At 40.4% G+C, this 17,416-nt stretch overlaps 1 protein-coding gene across 1 annotated transcript in view; it reads left to right on the top strand.

Moving 5' to 3' along the window:
• The window catches only part of igsf9ba (immunoglobulin superfamily, member 9Ba), a 71,647-nt gene extending 54,513 nt beyond the window's left edge, over positions 1–17,134 (top strand). Inside the window, exons 8-21 of the mRNA XM_081370727.1 lie at positions 468–610; positions 710–850; positions 944–1,063; positions 1,168–1,318; positions 3,971–4,094; positions 4,371–4,546; positions 4,642–4,868; positions 9,335–9,419; positions 10,038–10,199; positions 10,424–10,469; positions 11,097–11,183; positions 11,754–13,400; positions 15,407–15,537; positions 15,706–17,134. Coding sequence (XP_081226853.1) covers positions 468–610; positions 710–850; positions 944–1,063; positions 1,168–1,318; positions 3,971–4,094; positions 4,371–4,546; positions 4,642–4,868; positions 9,335–9,419; positions 10,038–10,199; positions 10,424–10,469; positions 11,097–11,183; positions 11,754–13,400; positions 15,407–15,537; positions 15,706–15,926 — 3,461 coding nt within the window. The 3' untranslated portion in view covers positions 15,927–17,134. The remainder of the gene's footprint in view (positions 1–467; positions 611–709; positions 851–943; positions 1,064–1,167; positions 1,319–3,970; positions 4,095–4,370; positions 4,547–4,641; positions 4,869–9,334; positions 9,420–10,037; positions 10,200–10,423; positions 10,470–11,096; positions 11,184–11,753; positions 13,401–15,406; positions 15,538–15,705) is intronic.
• Positions 17,135–17,416: the final 282 nt, after the last annotated feature.

Below are 17,416 nucleotides of genomic sequence, written 5' to 3'. Positions count from 1 at the left end.
ATTTGTAGTAAAATTTTGGATTTATTTCAAAAAAACTTAGGACCACATTTAGCATTAAGCAAATATTCTTGGGCGAAATCCAGTCATTTCAATAAGAATCCACACTATCAAGTTGCTCAACTGGATTGACCAACAGAAAGGTGCTTGGTTTGAAAATGACTTCTGTTTGAGTGGTGCATCATTCATCGGCACACTATTGACAATAGACAGTGGACCTTTTTTGGCTGCGAAAAATTTGCAGAATTTGCTTATGTGACTGCACCTTTATATAGAGACAAGACTCACAATCCAGGGAAATCTCAGTGGATAAAAATTCCAAGTCCTTCCCTAAATTTTTTTTCTCATTACGCAAGTAAATTGATTTGCGATTGCCATTTCATGTTGGCTTTCAAATTTTCCATTTTTTTTTCAAATGTTTTTTAATCTGCTGTACCATAACTAACATTTTCACTATATCTTCCCGGCAGACCCTGCCCGTGTTGTGAACATGCCACCTGTCATATACGCCCCAAGAAAGTTGCCGGGAATCATTCGGTGCCCAGTGGATGCCAACCCTCCAGTTATTTCAGTCCGATGGGAGAAAGATGGCTACCCACTCAGAATCGAGAAGGTCTGTAATGGGTAGACTTCTGATGTCTGAAATGTCGAGACTCTTGACTGTTTGACAACACTTCAGATCACTGATTGTCCTCCTCTGCTCCTCTCACAGTATCCTGGATGGAGCCAAATGGCAGATGGAAGCATTCGGGTGGCAGAGGTCACTGAAGACTCCCTTGGCACCTACACCTGTGTGCCTTACAATGTCCTAGGTACCATGGGACAGTCCCCTCCGGCCACTCTGGTGCTAAAGGTGAGTCAGTGCATCTTAATTAAAGGGGTCATAACGGGAGGAATCACTTTTTCCTTGAAGGTTTGTGTGTTGAACATCATCATGTGACCCCAGGACCCCCCTTACTTCAACGTGAGGCCCGGGGGGGAGTACCGTCAGGAGGCGGGGAGAGAGCTGGTCATCCCCTGCGCTGCTTCTGGAGACCCTGAGATTCCAACCATCGTATGGAGAAAGGTACCATGACCCACCAGGACACTGAGTAGCCTGTAATATATATATATCCCCCTTGCCATGGATAGACACTCATAAACACTTTATTATTTCTGTGCTCTGTCAAGGTCGGGAAGCCCAGCAGAAGTAAACATAACATCTTATCAAGTGGTAGCTTGCAATTCATGTCTCTGAGCAAAGAGGATCATGGAGAGTGGGAATGTGTTGCCACCAACGTAGTAACAAGCATCACTGCCAGCACACGCCTTTTTGTAATAGGTAAATGACTCTATCTATCTATCTATGATTTTGAAGTTTTTTTAAGGACACTAAATACGTCACATATGTGATTTGTCATCATTTGCCAGACAGGAAGTGTAGGCTAGGACATTGAGATTCCCAGCCAAGCTGCACAAGTGAGTCATTACAGTAGGGGGGCAGTGTAGCTCGTGTAGGCTCTAACTCAGCTGTCACGTCTGTGAGTTCGCCCTCGGATAACAAGTGATGTGTCAGCAGGCACACAACCCCACACACACTTTATTTGTTTGGTGATGGACTGGTGTCATGACAGTCTAAAGATTATGCTTAATGAGGGAGCAATTAACAGATTCTCCGCAGCTGCTAGGTGCCGATAAGAGATGTGATGGAACTCCAGAATCCATTCTCCTCTTCAGAGTCTTCATCGTCTTCAGTGCCCGGCGCTCTGCTGCTATTATCAGCCTGGGTCAGTCTGTGCTTGGAGTTTGTTTATTGTCCGGTCAGAAAACATAAGTGAGAGTAGGCACAGGTCAGACAAATGGATCTCCTGTTTTTCAGTTCCTCAGGAATCTCTCTAGCTGTGTCTGACAAAGCTGAATCCATGTTGGAAAGTAGTTGTTTTGGGACAAACAGCCTGGCTTAGACCTTATGCTTATGCTGTTCTTTTGAACTTTCTATTCATCAAAGAATCGTGAAAAAATGTATCACGGTTTCATCAAAAATATTAAAAGTAATTCTAAAAAAATAAATTATAGACCAACAAATCAGCATATTAAAAAGATTTCTGAAGGATTATGTGACACTGAAGACTGGCCATTATGGCTGCTGAAAATCACTGGAATAATTTACATTTAAAAATAAATATGTTAAAATGTAATAAATTTAAATGCTTATTTTAAGTTGTAGTAATATTTCTCACTGATACTGGTTTTACTGTATATTTGATCAAATAAATGCATAAACTTTTTTCAGAAAACATTCAAAACTTACCGACCCCAAACATTTAAACGGTAGTGTATCATTTTATGTTTTTTTAATTATAACTGAGAGTTTCTGCCTGAAGGTTACCATAAAAGAGAGTAATATTAAAGATAAAACAAGAAGGTGCTTGCCTATACAAAACTGTTGCTGTGTGGTTGCTAAGATGTTTTGGTTGGTTACTTCTTGGCCCAAAGCAAAAGAGCCCAGTCCTAAGTACAATAATTTAGCAAGAAATAGCTCAGCTCAAAAAACTTGATCTGATGTGTCATTTATCCATAACACAAACAGTGAGGGGGAAAAGTAATGTACCAAAGTTGAATACGTTGAAGTTTCGCTATCAAAGATATCAGCTACTCTTACTCTCTACGTAACTACATTTTTAAATAGGTATATGTACTCTTTACTACAATAGATTTGTGATGAGTAATGCAATTACTTGTTACATTTTGCATGGAAGTGATATCGCCATCTACAGGGCATCGAAGGAACTATGTTTTGTGCATATATTTTATTTATCCATTATATTGAAGAGAACTTTTTGAAGGATATTGTTTTACTTATGCCCTTTTGCAATATGGAGGTGTTCAGTTTTATTTCGACACATCAACAGTTTTGAAAATACGTAATTTATTTTCACCTGGCGCGAAGAGTGCATTCAAATTGTTTAATGCACAGCTAGCCGTGGATTATCCCGCTTATACCATGGTCATTTGCCAGCATTGACTATTTAAAGCTGTTATTGATGTTTGCAGTGCAATATTTGACCTGAAGGGTAAAAATAAGTTATTTTCATCAGTTACAGCTCGTTAGATCTAGCATTCTGTCCGCTTTGAATCAGATTTAAAGCAGTCCGTAAGATTACATTTATTTGAATGAATGAATTATAGCATTTATTTTAATTCATTAGAGAGAGAGGGAGAGAGAGAGAGAGAGAGATGTGTGAATTACCAGTGTCTGTATAGCATCTCTCTTTATTAATAATGAAGCTGTGAGTTTAATTACTTCAAAACCAGCGATGTTAGCCCAGTTGCTGAGAAATATAATGTAGCGATTCAGTACCAAAGCTATTTTATTAAAAAAGTTGCGGGCAGCATTGATAACAAGTTTCTGTGCTACTGAATGTTTCTGTGTGTGCATGATCCCAGCATGATCTCTGAGTGACGTATGCGTGTGTGCGCTTCCATGAAAACAGCACATTAATATAGAACTGTGATTAAACTGACTTGGAACTACCTGTGCATTAAACTGTTTTATTGTATACCTTCCATATACCATCTGAGTCGACTATTCAGAAAGACCATAGTATAAGAGTTAAAATTCTTAATTACTGTTAAAATCGTATACTCTTGCCCTTGGTTTCACAGACAAGGCTTACAGTAAGCCTAGTGCCAGTAAGACTAAAATGCATGGTTTAGCTGTTTTAACTGAAAGCAACTTGCTCTGACATATCTCTAAATACTACTTAAATGCCCAAATTGAACTAAGGCCTTATCCTGGCTTAATCTAAGCTCTGTCTGTGAAACCAGGCCTAAGACTTTTACTCAAGTTGTAGTGGAATTGGTGACTTGTAACTTTTAATGGAGTCATTTTCGCTTTAAGGGACTTTTTACTCAAGTATGGTTTTCTGGTACTCTTTACACCTCTGAATTTAAAGGTTGAAATCACTGCTAATTAAAAATGACCCTATTTCAGGCACTAGTCCACATGCGCCAACTAATGTCCACGTGTCAGCATCCACAAGCTCCGCTAACGTTTCCTGGGAACCTGGATATGACGGAGGCTTTGAACAGACGTTCTCGGTCTGGTATGGCCCGGTGTAAGTCATGCCAGAACCCCCACTAAATATAGTTCCTTCCTCACTTTTTCTACATATACTCGTGACTTAGTCTAGTCTATTTTTTCCCATTGTGTTAAAGCACTAATTATGAATTGCAAATGCAATGAATCAGTGGGACAGTTTAAGATCAATTCATTTACATTTCACTGTATTTCAAGAAATACTGTATGTGATACGCAAGACGTTCTTGTTTTTAAACTCATATTTTTAAGGTAACTTGCATTTTTAATGCAACCCTTTGTTATAATCCAATAGGAAGGTGAAGAATGATTTAGGGCCACATGATTGGCTGTCCATACCTGTGCCCGGCTCTCAGACTTGGTTGATGGTCCAGGGGTTGGAGTTAAAGACTGCCTATCAATTCAGTGTGCTGGCCCAGAACAAGCTGGGCACCGGCCCCTTCAGTGAGGTAGTCACTGTGACTACAGGAGGTGGGCGGCACTTCATTACAAACTGTATTGTGTAATGGACCAATGAATGACCCTCCACATGAGATGTACTTACAACCTCCTTTTATCTTTCCCAGGGTATCCCATAAGTACCCCTGAACCACTGGTGCTTCTAACTCCACCACGGTGCCTCACAGCCAACCGGACACAGCAGGGTGTATTGTTGACATGGCTTTCTCCGGCCAATCACTCTTCACCAATTGACCGTTACATCATTGAGTTTCGTCTGGGAGAAAGGTGGGAGGTTCTGGATGACTTGATTCCTGCCACTGAGACTGAGATCATAGCAAGAGACCTCATTCAGGTAACACTTATTGTGTTAATGTCACTACTAATATCCACGTAAATCCCTTTCTTCAAGATTTTTTAATGCAATTAATGGTGCCACCGGGGTTTTGTAGAAAATAGAATAAAATAAATGTATATTTATAGTATGCACTGACATTCAAAAGTTTGGGATCAGTAAGATTTTGTTAATTAATATTTTTACAAAATATTCTAAAAATTACAAAATATGCTGTTTTTTTTAACTTTCTATTCATCAATCTAAAAAAAATGCATCATGGTTTCTACAAAAGTATTAAGCAACACAACTGTTTTCAACATTGATAATAAGAAATCAGCATATTAGAATGATTTCTGAAGGATCATGTGTTAAAGGAATAATGGCAGCTGAAAATTAAGCTTTGACATCACAGGAAAACATATTTCTTTATTTTTTTTAAATATAGTATCTGTGTGTGTTTGTATATACTCTTTAAGTAACCCATCAATAATAGAGGTGGAGTTAAAGTTAAGGTTATTTGCAATTTGAAACCCTACTTCTGTAATGTGAAAATTAATTTAAACATTTTTCATATATAATTTCAAGTTAAAATGAGTGATTTCCATGCGTTTGTGTCAGAGCATGGCAGCTCTGTGATTATTGAGAGAGCTGCAGTGAGGTATGAGGCGCCACGTAGGATTTAAATCAAACTTCGCTTATCAATACATACATAACACACGTGCATATACACCTATAAATTACTCGCATATACATGTATACTATTGGATGTTCAAAATACATATATGAAATACATGTGCACACTAATATGAAATCCATACCAATACATATTATGTTAGTAATGAATGCATATACACTTGTGAATAACTTGCATATACATATAAACTTGACGCACGCATACACCTATAAATACTCGCATATACATATAAACTTCCATGCATATACACCTATAAACACTCGCACATACATATAAACTTCCATGCACATACACCTATAAACACTCGCACATACATATAAACGTCCATGCATATACACCTATAAACACTCGCACATACATATAAACTTCCATGCATATACACCTATAAACACTCGCACATACATATAAACTTCCATGCATATACACCTATAAATACTCGCATATACATATAAACTTCCATGCATATAAACATATAAACACTCGCATATACATATAAACTTCCATGCATATACACCTATAAACACTCGCACATACATATAAACTTCCATGCATATACACCTATAAACACTCGCACATACATATAAACTTCCATGCATATACACCTATAAACACTCGCACATACATATAAACTTCCATGCATATACACCTATAAACACTCGCATATACATATAAACTTCCATGCACATACACCTATAAACACTCGCACATACATATAAACTTCCATGCATATACACCTATAAACACTCGCACATACATATAAACTTCCATGCATATACACCTATAAACACTCGCACATACATATAAACTTCAATGCATATACACCTATAAACACTCGCACATACATATAAACTTCCATGCACATACACCTATAAACACTCGCACATACATATAAACTTCAATGCATATACACCTATAAACACTCGCACATACATATAAACTTCAATGCATATACACCTATAAACACTCGCATATACATATAAACTTCCATGCATATACACCTATAAACACTCGCACATACATATAAACTTCCATGCATATACACCTATAAACACTCGCATATACATATAAACTCGATGCGCGCATACACATCCATAAAACACTCGCGCATACATATAAAATAAAACGTGGATGCATGCTTTGTGTAGGCTATATATGCGAGTGATTTCATATGTGGATGTGCGTGAACTTTTCAGTGTAAAAGGAAGTCATTTGTGCGTACACGGAATTAACCTGCCTTTTTGATAGTTTGTTTTCCAATTTGAAATGAAATAAGCATAAACGAGAAAACGGCCTTTATTCGATTTTTTCGTAAAAAAAAAAAAAAAAAAGCCTAAAGCCTCTTACGTTGTTGATTTATATTCCAAACAAGAATTCGACAGCTCGCAATGTTTTTCTTACAAAAACCTCATCATTTTGCAGGACAATTGTCTACTACAGTATACAACACAGATTGAAGGGTGCCAATAATTCTGTGGTGAAATACAACATGCTTTAAGAAAAGTTTATTTCCATCACACTGTAAAGTGTTTTTAGATATTATAGATTACATATACCAAAGATTTTACATATAAACTGGGTCAGCATACTGTTAATTACAGTTAGAGTACCATGGGAAGTAGGGGTGCTGATGTGACCCCTGGAGTGGAGCCCATATAAAGAAATATGGTTGGGGATAAAAGTTCACACAAACAAAACCAAAAAACTGTGGTGTTTAGCCTATAGGCATACATATTACGTGTGTTTGTTTTTATTTATGCAGTATTATAAAATACCCATATTATAACAAATAAATATATTTTGGAAATTGCCCTTTAAAACGAAAGCTCAGTTTGTGGTTCACAATTACTTGATTAAAAACAACAAAAACAATAAAACAAAGACAAAGTCACTTAGATTAAACACTTTTTTATTGATTTTTTTGTTAACAGAAGTTATATCTAGCACCTTTAATTGCCTTCGCCGTCCTGTCAATCATCTGTCTCATTCTCGCGGGTCGCGGATATGATTACAGTTTCAGTAAAACTGTATTTCACCATCATCGGTACCCACCCTCAGCAATCGCATTACAGTATTTGCAATCACCATCCCGTTTCAAAACGGAGCGTCTAAAAGAAAAGTTCTGACTGCTGCCTGAACATTGGTCAGTGAGCCTCTCCCGCTCGGCGCTGTCAAGCGCAGCTTCACCACACAGATTTAACTCCGCACAGCTAAATAAAACAGGCTGGTGGCAGACTAATAATTAATATCTCTGATGTAAAGATTTCTGTGAAACGCGTAAAGTTGCACAGAAGAAAGCCCAATAGGACCTGCCCTGTACAGTTTAAGAATCTGTAGCCATAGTAGAGGACTCTTATTTTGTAGAACAGACCCGAGCAACAACTGATGACGTCACATGCTCAGACTTGCTTGACCAATCGGCAGAAGGGGGCGTGTCAGGCCGCCCACATGTGGAAAACTAATTTTGAAGTAATTTGTTCGTTTTTTGCCTGAGAACTAAAAAAATGAAAAATCAAGCCGAAATCTCATTTTTTTCGTTTTTTTTTTTTTTAACGAAAAAACGAATAAAGGGGCCGTTTTCTCGTTTATGCTTATTTCATTTCAAATTGGAAAACAAACTATCAAAATGACACAAATGACTTTTACACTGAAATGCCTTCCGGTTACACTGAAATGCCTTCCTTTTACACTGAAATGCCTTCCTTTTACACTGAAATGCCTTCCGGTTACACTGAAATGCCTTCCGTTTGCACTGAAAAGTTCACGCACATACACATATGAAATCACTCGCATATACATATATACACAAAGCACACATCCACGTTATGTATGCGCGAGTGTTTTATGGATGTGTATGCGCGCATCGAGTTTATATGTATGTGCAAGTGTTTATAGGTGTATATGCATGGAAGTTTATATGTATATGCGAGTGTTTATAGGTGTATATGCATGGAAGTTTATATGTATGTGCGAGTGTTTATAGGTGTATATGCATGGAAGTTTATATGTATGTGCGAGTGTTTATAGGTGTATATGCATGGAAGTTTATATGTATGTGCGAGTGTTTATAGGTGTATATGCATGGAAGTTTATATGTATATGCGAGTGTTTATATGTTTATATGCATGGAAGTTTATATGTATATGCGAGTATTTATAGGTGTATATGCATGGAAGTTTATATGTATGTGCGAGTGTTTATAGGTGTATATGCATGGAAGTTTATATGTATGTGCGAGTGTTTATAGGTGTATATGCATGGAAGTTTATATGTATGTGCGAGTGTTTATAGGTGTATATGCATGGAAGTTTATATGTATATGCGAGTGTTTATATGTTTATATGCATGGAAGTTTATATGTATATGCGAGTATTTATAGGTGTATGCGTGCGTCAAGTTTATATGTATATGCAAGTTATTCACAAGTGTATATGCATTCATGACTAACATAATATGTATTGGTATGGATTTCATATTAGTGTGCACGTGTATTTCATATATGTATTTTGAACATCCAATAGTATACATGTATATGCGAGTAATTTATAGGTGTATGTGCACGTGTGTTATGTATGTATTGATAAGCGAAGTTTGATTTAAATCCTACGTGGCGCCTCATAGTGAGGGATTGCATTTCAGCTGAAAAGCTCAAAGGATGTCATTTTAATTCAGTCTGACATACAGTGGAGTCTGCTACAAATGTTCTTGTTACAAATCTGTTGGTAGATCTGACACTTCAACCTGTTGGCCTCACAGGATTTGTGACCCACTGACCTGTTTCTCTGTCTCCCAGGACTCTTGGTATGAATTCCGAGCGCTAGCAGTAATGGATGATCTTGTCAGTGAGAGCAGTAATGTGGTGGGAGTGTCAAGTACAGGTGAGAATAAGGGGCACCAATTCATTGCTTTAGCCACCTTGAGCTTAACTGCCCCCTGCTGCTCATTGTAGTTAGTGCCCTACTGTATTCCTTTTCTTCATCTTTTTTTTTTTTTGCTGTGTAGATGCAATACAGAGTAATCATGCACCTATTTTTTTGGAGGGGGCAACAATGGCAGTCCTGGCTCATTTAAGATATGAACAAAAAACACTTTTTATCAAAGCTGATGTAAAGCTAAAATTGCTTACAGATTGAGCTCATACATTTTAATAGATCACCATGCATTTTCATTGAAATTAAAAAGCTGAAATTTTCCATTTAGATTTGATTTCTGCCACAGTGTTTTAGATTAACTCAATAAACGTAATTATTAAAGATACTGATTTGTTTTTGGAAGTTGCATTCAAAATGGGTTAAAAAATTTGAAAGCTGCGCGCCCCCTCGATCTAAATAGGCAATCTGATAGGCTGCAGTTATGTTAACACTATGCTATAGTTTGCTTTGTAATGCACACTAACTGAATCACAGTCAACAATCACATTAACCTGCTTTGTGAATACATGCTTGCTGCATTCATCCATCCTAATTTCATGTTTCGGAGTCTGTCTCCTCTCTCAGACCCCTTCCCTCCCACAGAGATCTCTGACGAGGGGCTGGCCAGGCCAGTGGTGGCCGGCATCGTGGCCACCATTTGTTTCTTGGCGGCTGCCATCCTCTTCAGCACGCTTGCTGCGTGTTTCGTCAACAAACAGCATCGTCGCAAGCTCAAACGCAAGCGAGGTGAGTCCTTCAAAACTCCAAGACACTGTCTCTCTGTTGCATTCCTGGTTTAAAGCCGAAATGTATAATTTCTGCACTACTGTTGTTGCGTATAACAAATTTATTGGATTTGGGATTTTTTGTGTGGAATTTTTACATTTTACCAGCTTCAGCATTGCAGTGGTTGAGATAAAGACATGAAGCATATTGTCATGCTGATGTGGCATTGTGTGATTTGTCCTTAGATCCTCCACTATCGATTACGCACACAAGGAAAAGCATTGAATCTCCGTAAGTATCAGTGCATGGTAACATCCATTATACTTTGCTCTTCTGCAAATCTGTTGACTACCAGGCACATGGCTTGAGAGAGAGAAAGAGAGAGAGAGCATGTACAGTTTGGGAAATCAAACAGCTGACCCTAGCAGCTGCTGTGTTAACGTGAGGGATGCATGGAGGAGGATTTGAGTGGTCACTCAAGTGGCTGCTATAAATGCATCTGTGCTTACCCCTGCTTTTCAGCAGTGAGATGCATTGATTTACCATTACAAACAATCTTCTCAAGCTTTTTCTTTTTCTTTTTTTTGCCGTCCAGTCAGGTTGTGATAGAACCTTTCAATAGTGCAAGAACAAATTTATGAACATGATGCTTACCCCCCAGCTTCTCTGAATCGATCAGTGCAGGCATGGCAGCATGTCACTCTTACATTTAACTAGAGATAAAGGAAGGCGAACATTAAAGGTAGCACCTCCAACCCAGTTGAAACTGGGATTCACGCTCTTATCTGATTCCATTGTGGTCTTAATAGAGCTGCAGTCTCATGCTCCCATCCCACCCATTTCCACATAGCAGTGTGGAACCATAGTCTGGTTGACGGCCGACTCTGCCCCGTCTCTGTTGTGTTTTTGTCACCGCAGGCCTCCTCTTACCCCCTTGCCTGGCATTGAGCCCTACTGGGAAGAGCCAGACAGGAGCAGCTACAGGCCCCCATCTACCAGCCCTCAGTGAGTGCTTGCACCTGTATCTCTCTCTGCAGCAGGCGCTAACATGCGCCTGTCTGCCGTAGCTGCATGTTTTCAGTTAGTGGTGCAGAGCTAAAATGCTTCTGTGGGGGAATAGACAACTTCAGCCCACAGCTGCTCCTAATTTTGACACTTGTTTGACCGTTTAAAGTCAGGAAGATGGATTATTATTGAAGAGTTGGGTGAAGATATAGTTTAGCTGATATTTTGTTGGCCCACTGGTGCCTGTATAAATGTATGTGTTTCTGTGTCCTGTCCCCATTCTGTTGTTCTCCATTATGTCTCATCCTGACATCGTCTTTCAGTTTTATTAGACAAGATGGCCAATAAATAAAGGTCAATGTTTAATGTAATCACTATTATGAAAACAGCTGCATGGATAAAGGCTAATTTCTGTTTTTTTCATTTAGAATGTGTAATATCATGCCATTTCCTTTTGATTATATTCCACATGTCTAAATATGGAGTGGTTCTTGTTTTTATAGTGCTGATTTTAAGTTCTGGTATTCCACAGGGCTCGGCCCTAAGCCCCATGTCTTTTTTGATTGATAGGCTGTCCTCTGGGAAGATCAGTCCTGAGAGCATTGCTTCCTCCCGGCCCCCATCTCTGGCCAGCGTGGGTGGCCACAGTCTATACGTTAAGAAGTTGCCAAGCCCCAGGAAAGAGAAAGAGCTTTCCCTATATAAGAAAACCAAGAGAGCAATAACCAGTAAGAAGTACAGCGTGTCCAAGCACGAGTCTGAGGTTACCACGCCCATCGAGCTGATCAGCCGTGGACCCGATGGAAGATTCATCATGGACCCCAGTGGCATCGACACGTCCCTCAAGCCCAGACGCATTGAGGGTTTTCCCTTTGTGGAGGAATCAGACTTGTATCCTGAGTTCCGCCAATCAGATGAGGAGAACGATGACCCAGGGCCCCTACCCCCAGTCATGGCCACCCTCAGGCCCCAGATATCCCCTGTGTCCTCCAGCCAGGAGTCCTACATGCAGCCCCCAGCCTACAGCCCCCGGTTCCAGAGACCCATGGAAGGTATGAGCATCTCGGAGGGTAGTCGGCTTCAGGCCACAGGGCAGAGCCGGGTCTCCCATTTTCACAGGGTCTTCCCTCCAGGCCCCTTCTATGGCTATCTAGGTAGTGGTGCTGAGGTGGAGCTTCACCCTCCGTTTTACATGCCTGATGTTAGTCCACGTAGCTCTGCCATGTCCTCCTCACCTTCATACCCCCCCGAGGGGCCGTTTCGCCATCCCACCATCCCAGAGGAGAGGGAGGAGCTGAGGATCCATCAGTACGGTGCCTCCGGCCACGCCCTCCCACTGGTGCATAGCCCTCCCTCCTCTCGCTCAACCGAGATCTGGCAGCCTCCTGACTTCCCCTTTCTGGGTCAGGAGGGTCCCCGTCTCACTCTTCCACCACGCCATTCCTCATATCTCCACCGGGACCTCCCCGAGCCCCCGCCATACCCCTCCCATAGTCGCACTCTTAGCACCACCTCTCAGCTCCCTTCAAGCTCTGCTTTCCTCCAGCTGGAGGCCCCTAGAGCCCAACTGAGCAGATCTCCCGGCAGGTTCCCGCCTCAGGGCCCTTCAGCCAAGCATATAACTATGCAACAGGCCCAGACTCTGGGGCAGTTGAGACACACTGCCCACGGTATGGGCGTACCAGTGTTGCCTTACTTAGGCGCCACGGCTCGCATGGGGAGCCCAAGCACACTGCACAGTGAGAGCTCGGACGGCTGGAGGTCCGAGGCCCAGCCTTGGCTGAGCCCCAGGGCAGCACGAAGGATGGATCTCGGCCTGCAGCAGGTGGTCCTGCAGCCGTCTCGACTCTCCCCACTGACCCAGACCCCTCCCAGCTCACACGCCGGCTCTCCAGACATTCTCGTCCGCCCTCCTCCCCGTCCCAGCATCCTGCGGTCTTCCCGCTCTCAAGAGATGCCCGAGAGTGCCCGTCACCCTGCCAGTGTCTCCTTTTCCCGAAGGTCTCTCTCCTCTTCCCCTGCCACTTCACCTACCCAAAGCCAGAGTGGCCAGCGGCCCAGCCTCAGCTATCGTGCCCACATGGCCTTTGCCACAGCCGCGGCCAGCTACCCCTCCCAGTCCCCTTCACCCCCCACGGAGAGCAGTGATGCTTTCGGCCAGATGCCATCTCAGAGAAGGACAGATGAGGAGATGCTCCCCTCAGAACCCTCTCCAGGGTAGGTGAACCGTACCATTGGAGGCTCCAAAATGACAAAGGAGTTTGTTATTCATCATCTGTGCCGCAAAAGCAAAGCTACCATGCTTTTGCGTTTTTTGATAAAAATATTTTTACATGTACATCTTACTATAAACTATTTACATATGCACAAATGTCCATGTCCTCCAGTATAACTCCGTATTGGGTTCACAGGATAAATTTCCATTCATTTTTTATTTTCTTCAAGTCCTATTCTCCTTTAACCTTTTAAACAGTGTAATCTTGATACAAGAAATTATTGTAGTGTTTAACATTTCTCATGGTTAAGGATTTTCTAGTGCATCCATGATGATCCCATGGCTCTTCCTTCTTTGTCCTCTTTTGTGGGCTGATCACATCACTCACCCTCTCCAACTCATTTCCTTCCATTTCTCTCACTTCCTCTAACTCAGGGCTTTGACCATCACGGTGGCCTTCTTAGGCGGCCTTTGTTGCCAGGGATGAGTGTGCTCTCATCTCTTGCAACACTCATCCTCATAATAGAGTAGAGACGGCGCTTTTCTCTGGAGACACTGGTAGTCTTACCCTCTCTGTTTTTGATTGATCTCAGCTATCTGGGCAGCATTGTTGTGACCAGGTCCTCTACACCACAATAGGTAAGGGTCGAATCCATGTCTGAAAGGGGAGGGGTTTGCAGGCGGGGATCTTAAATCATTCTCATTTAAAGGGGAATGACTTTTTTAGAAGATTTTTTTCATTACATGATAACAATTATACACATCTTTTTTTGGTAAATATCCTGAAAATTTGTATTGCTGGTATATAAACAATTCCATTTTGTTTAGCCTTTTTCAGCACTGCTTTTCAAAGCATCTCTGTGATCATTACATTTTTTTTTTCTCCAGGAAATGTTGCACTTGCGCCCTTTGAGAGGCACACTTGGATATTCCCCTTTAAAAATTTGTTTCCATGTACAAAAATATCATGCATGCCTTTTCTAAATACTCTCTCTCGATGCCGAATCAGTAACAGCAGTTCTCAAACTAAAATTTCTTATCACATTTTGTCGTCCTAGTGGTTTGGTTCCTTTCTTTTATGTGACTGTTCTTTACTGGCCATTCTCCCCTCCCTGCCATCTCTTCTCCTGTCAGCATGGTGAAGCCACTGTACAGTGTATTCATGGTAACCAGAGTGTGTTTGATGTGGCGAACTTTAGTGCTCAGTCATGTCTACCTCCCCCTCTATTAATCACTTTCACTTTCTCTTTCCACAGCCTCAGCAGCAGGGGAGACTGTCTGTAAACGCTTTGTGTTTCTGTGCCTTGTGAACCCATGAGTTGTTGCCTGACTCTTCAGTATGGACGTTTGAGTGTCATGAATCTCTGCCATGATAGAGGAATGGCATGTGCGATAAAAGACAACACTTTACGGGAAATGTGACCCCTGTGGTCAGTTTAATAGGAAACCAGTGAGCTTACTGGGAAACAGGAGATTTTGGCTAATTGTAATTTGATTGGACAGTGCTGGCAGCATGGCAGCAGTGTACAACATGAGGTAAAAGGTTTATTCATGTTAATTTAGGTGTATTCTGTAGTAAATGAGCGGGGGAAGGGAAATGCTAAATTCAACTCACCAGACTAACTGAACTAATACAATGTGCTTTTAATTTGCAGATACCCATCTAATGAAGAAGAGTTTTTGTTTTTCAAAAAATAAATGTGATTTGATATTTAATATTTATGCTGATGACCAATGAAAAGTGGCAAAAAAGTCCAATGATAAACAGTATTTTCAAAATAATATCTAACAAGGCTTTTCTTGCAATTCGCCAAAAGTTGATCAGTTGCTAAATTGCACAGTACATGATGTTGATGAATGGTACTTTTGTCATGAAGGCTTTAACAGCGCATTTGGCATTGGGCAGCCAAAGGCTAAATCTCAGTTTGATCAGGCGTAGTTCGTCAAAGCGTATAGTGCACCCTGGTGGCGGTGTGAAGTAATGCATAATTGTGTTTGTCTCTCACAGGGAGCATTTAGGTGCAGTGAGAGTCCCTGCAGGGTCTGAGAGCTTTGAAGCACTGATATATTATTGTATTAATAAAGCCAAGAAATCATCAGCCAACAAGAACAACAACTCCAGATTCAAGAAAAGGACAGGTCAGTTTCACCCGTACATTACATACTGGGAGAAATGGACATGTTATCAGCCCTGACACCTTAACATCGTGGCAGCGAGGTTTGCATGCACAGGCAACTCTCACATTTTCTTCTGAAAATGTAAAAATCTTTTCTGTTGCTGTGTCTCATCTGCTCTGCTGTCTTCAGATGTGTCCACCTCTCAGACCCAGCAGCCGCATGCATCTCAGGCCTCTGAGCAAAGAGAACATCTCAGCTCTCCCTCAAAGAAAAAGTGGAAAAGTACACTTAGAAAGTCCCCCTGTCTCCATCTGTCCTCTCTGCTGCGCTGGCTTCACCCCAGAGAAGACAGAAAATCCCTGCTGGCCAGTATGGACCCTGCCCCCTCAAACTATGGTTCTCTGCTCTGAGATCCCCCCCTCCCCCCATCCCCCCCCCCAAAAAAAAAAAAAAACTCACTAAAACTTATCCTGTGGGGCGGATCGTCTTCTTGTCCATTATCAAAAATGTATAATGGACAAGCTCTCAGTACTGTTTTGTAATCAGTCTAATCTAGATACAATTTATTATGTTCTTCGGTTGGCACAATATACTACACATATCTGTATTTTCTGTAAATTTACACTAAGGAAAAACATACAGGGGTGCTCTTTTAGAAGAAACAGAAAACTGGGACAGGACAAAAGCTTTTCTTTTGATAATAAAAAGAAAAAAAATAGCATTCCATTACATGCTAGGAAAAATCTTGCTGGTCATAACGTCGTCAGAACTGTGTATATTGTGAAGGATAGAGAGTTAAATGCTCTGTACAAATATGTCTCTCAAGACGTGATAGTTACTACAGGGTTTCTTTTCTTCCTTCTACAAAATATACCTCAAAAGAGAGAAAAATAAAGAAAAGGAATGAATAATCTGGAACATATTTCAGCACTTCTACCATATTTTGTGCAAGCTAGCGTATTTCATTTTGGATGACATGTTGTCTGTTTGTGGCAAAGCTTGACAGAACATGAGGGAATAATGTAAACCCAGAAATTTATTTTCTTTTAATTGGTTTATAACATATTAAACATAAAATATAAAGCACAGAATATCATTGAAATTGTAAGCTTGAAAAGAATGGCTGCAGTACTAGACTTGTCCTGCAATATTTAAACAGATACTCACACTTTTTTATTCCGCGCAAAGGCAGGTGAAACTGAAAACATGCTTTCTTAATTATTTTTGGAATAATTTACATTATTTTTGAAAAAATAAATAAATAAATTGGACAGCTTTAAGGCACTTTTTATCTGTGGTTGGAGGTAGATTAATAATAGCCCCCTTCTAAAAAAATATTCAGGTACACGTTCAATTTTAGAAATATGCTTTTTGACATGTTCAGATGACATAAGTGGAAATGTAATATTTAAACTAAAGTACAATTACTTGGGCCTTGTCTTGCACAAATGTAGTTAGAAGTGGTGAAATGCATTATTAATCTTTCCGTCACTTCCTTGAAGCAAATAATTTGTTATATGTTGCTTTGGACACAGTACAAAAAAAGGAAGTACAGTAGATATTGTGCAGACTAATGAAGACATCAATATAAAATAGAAAAGTGAAATAGTCCTTACTCAAAAAAAAAAAAAAAGAAGATGTTCTTGGGTTACTTTCTACCTACAAAAGTGAACCTTCAAAAGTAGCTTGACTCTTTTTGAAAACAATTTCAGTAATTGTATTGTAATCTTTACTATTTGTCATCCATCACGACTCATCTGATGACATAGCAATGTTTGTTATTTGAATTAATGATGAGTTTAGAAGGATGTTTATTGTCTCTAGAGTTCACTAACAGCTGCTGATTTGCTACCTACAGTACAGTGAAAGCTAATTGAGCATATGCTAGTTTAGTTTAACC

Source organism: Scardinius erythrophthalmus (assembly GCF_964197995.2).
Source record: "Scardinius erythrophthalmus genome assembly, chromosome: 7".
Classification (NCBI taxonomy): domain Eukaryota; kingdom Metazoa; phylum Chordata; class Actinopteri; order Cypriniformes; family Leuciscidae; genus Scardinius; species Scardinius erythrophthalmus.
Note: the sequence above shows the minus strand (reverse complement) of the source record. Positions and strands in the feature narration are given on the sequence as shown.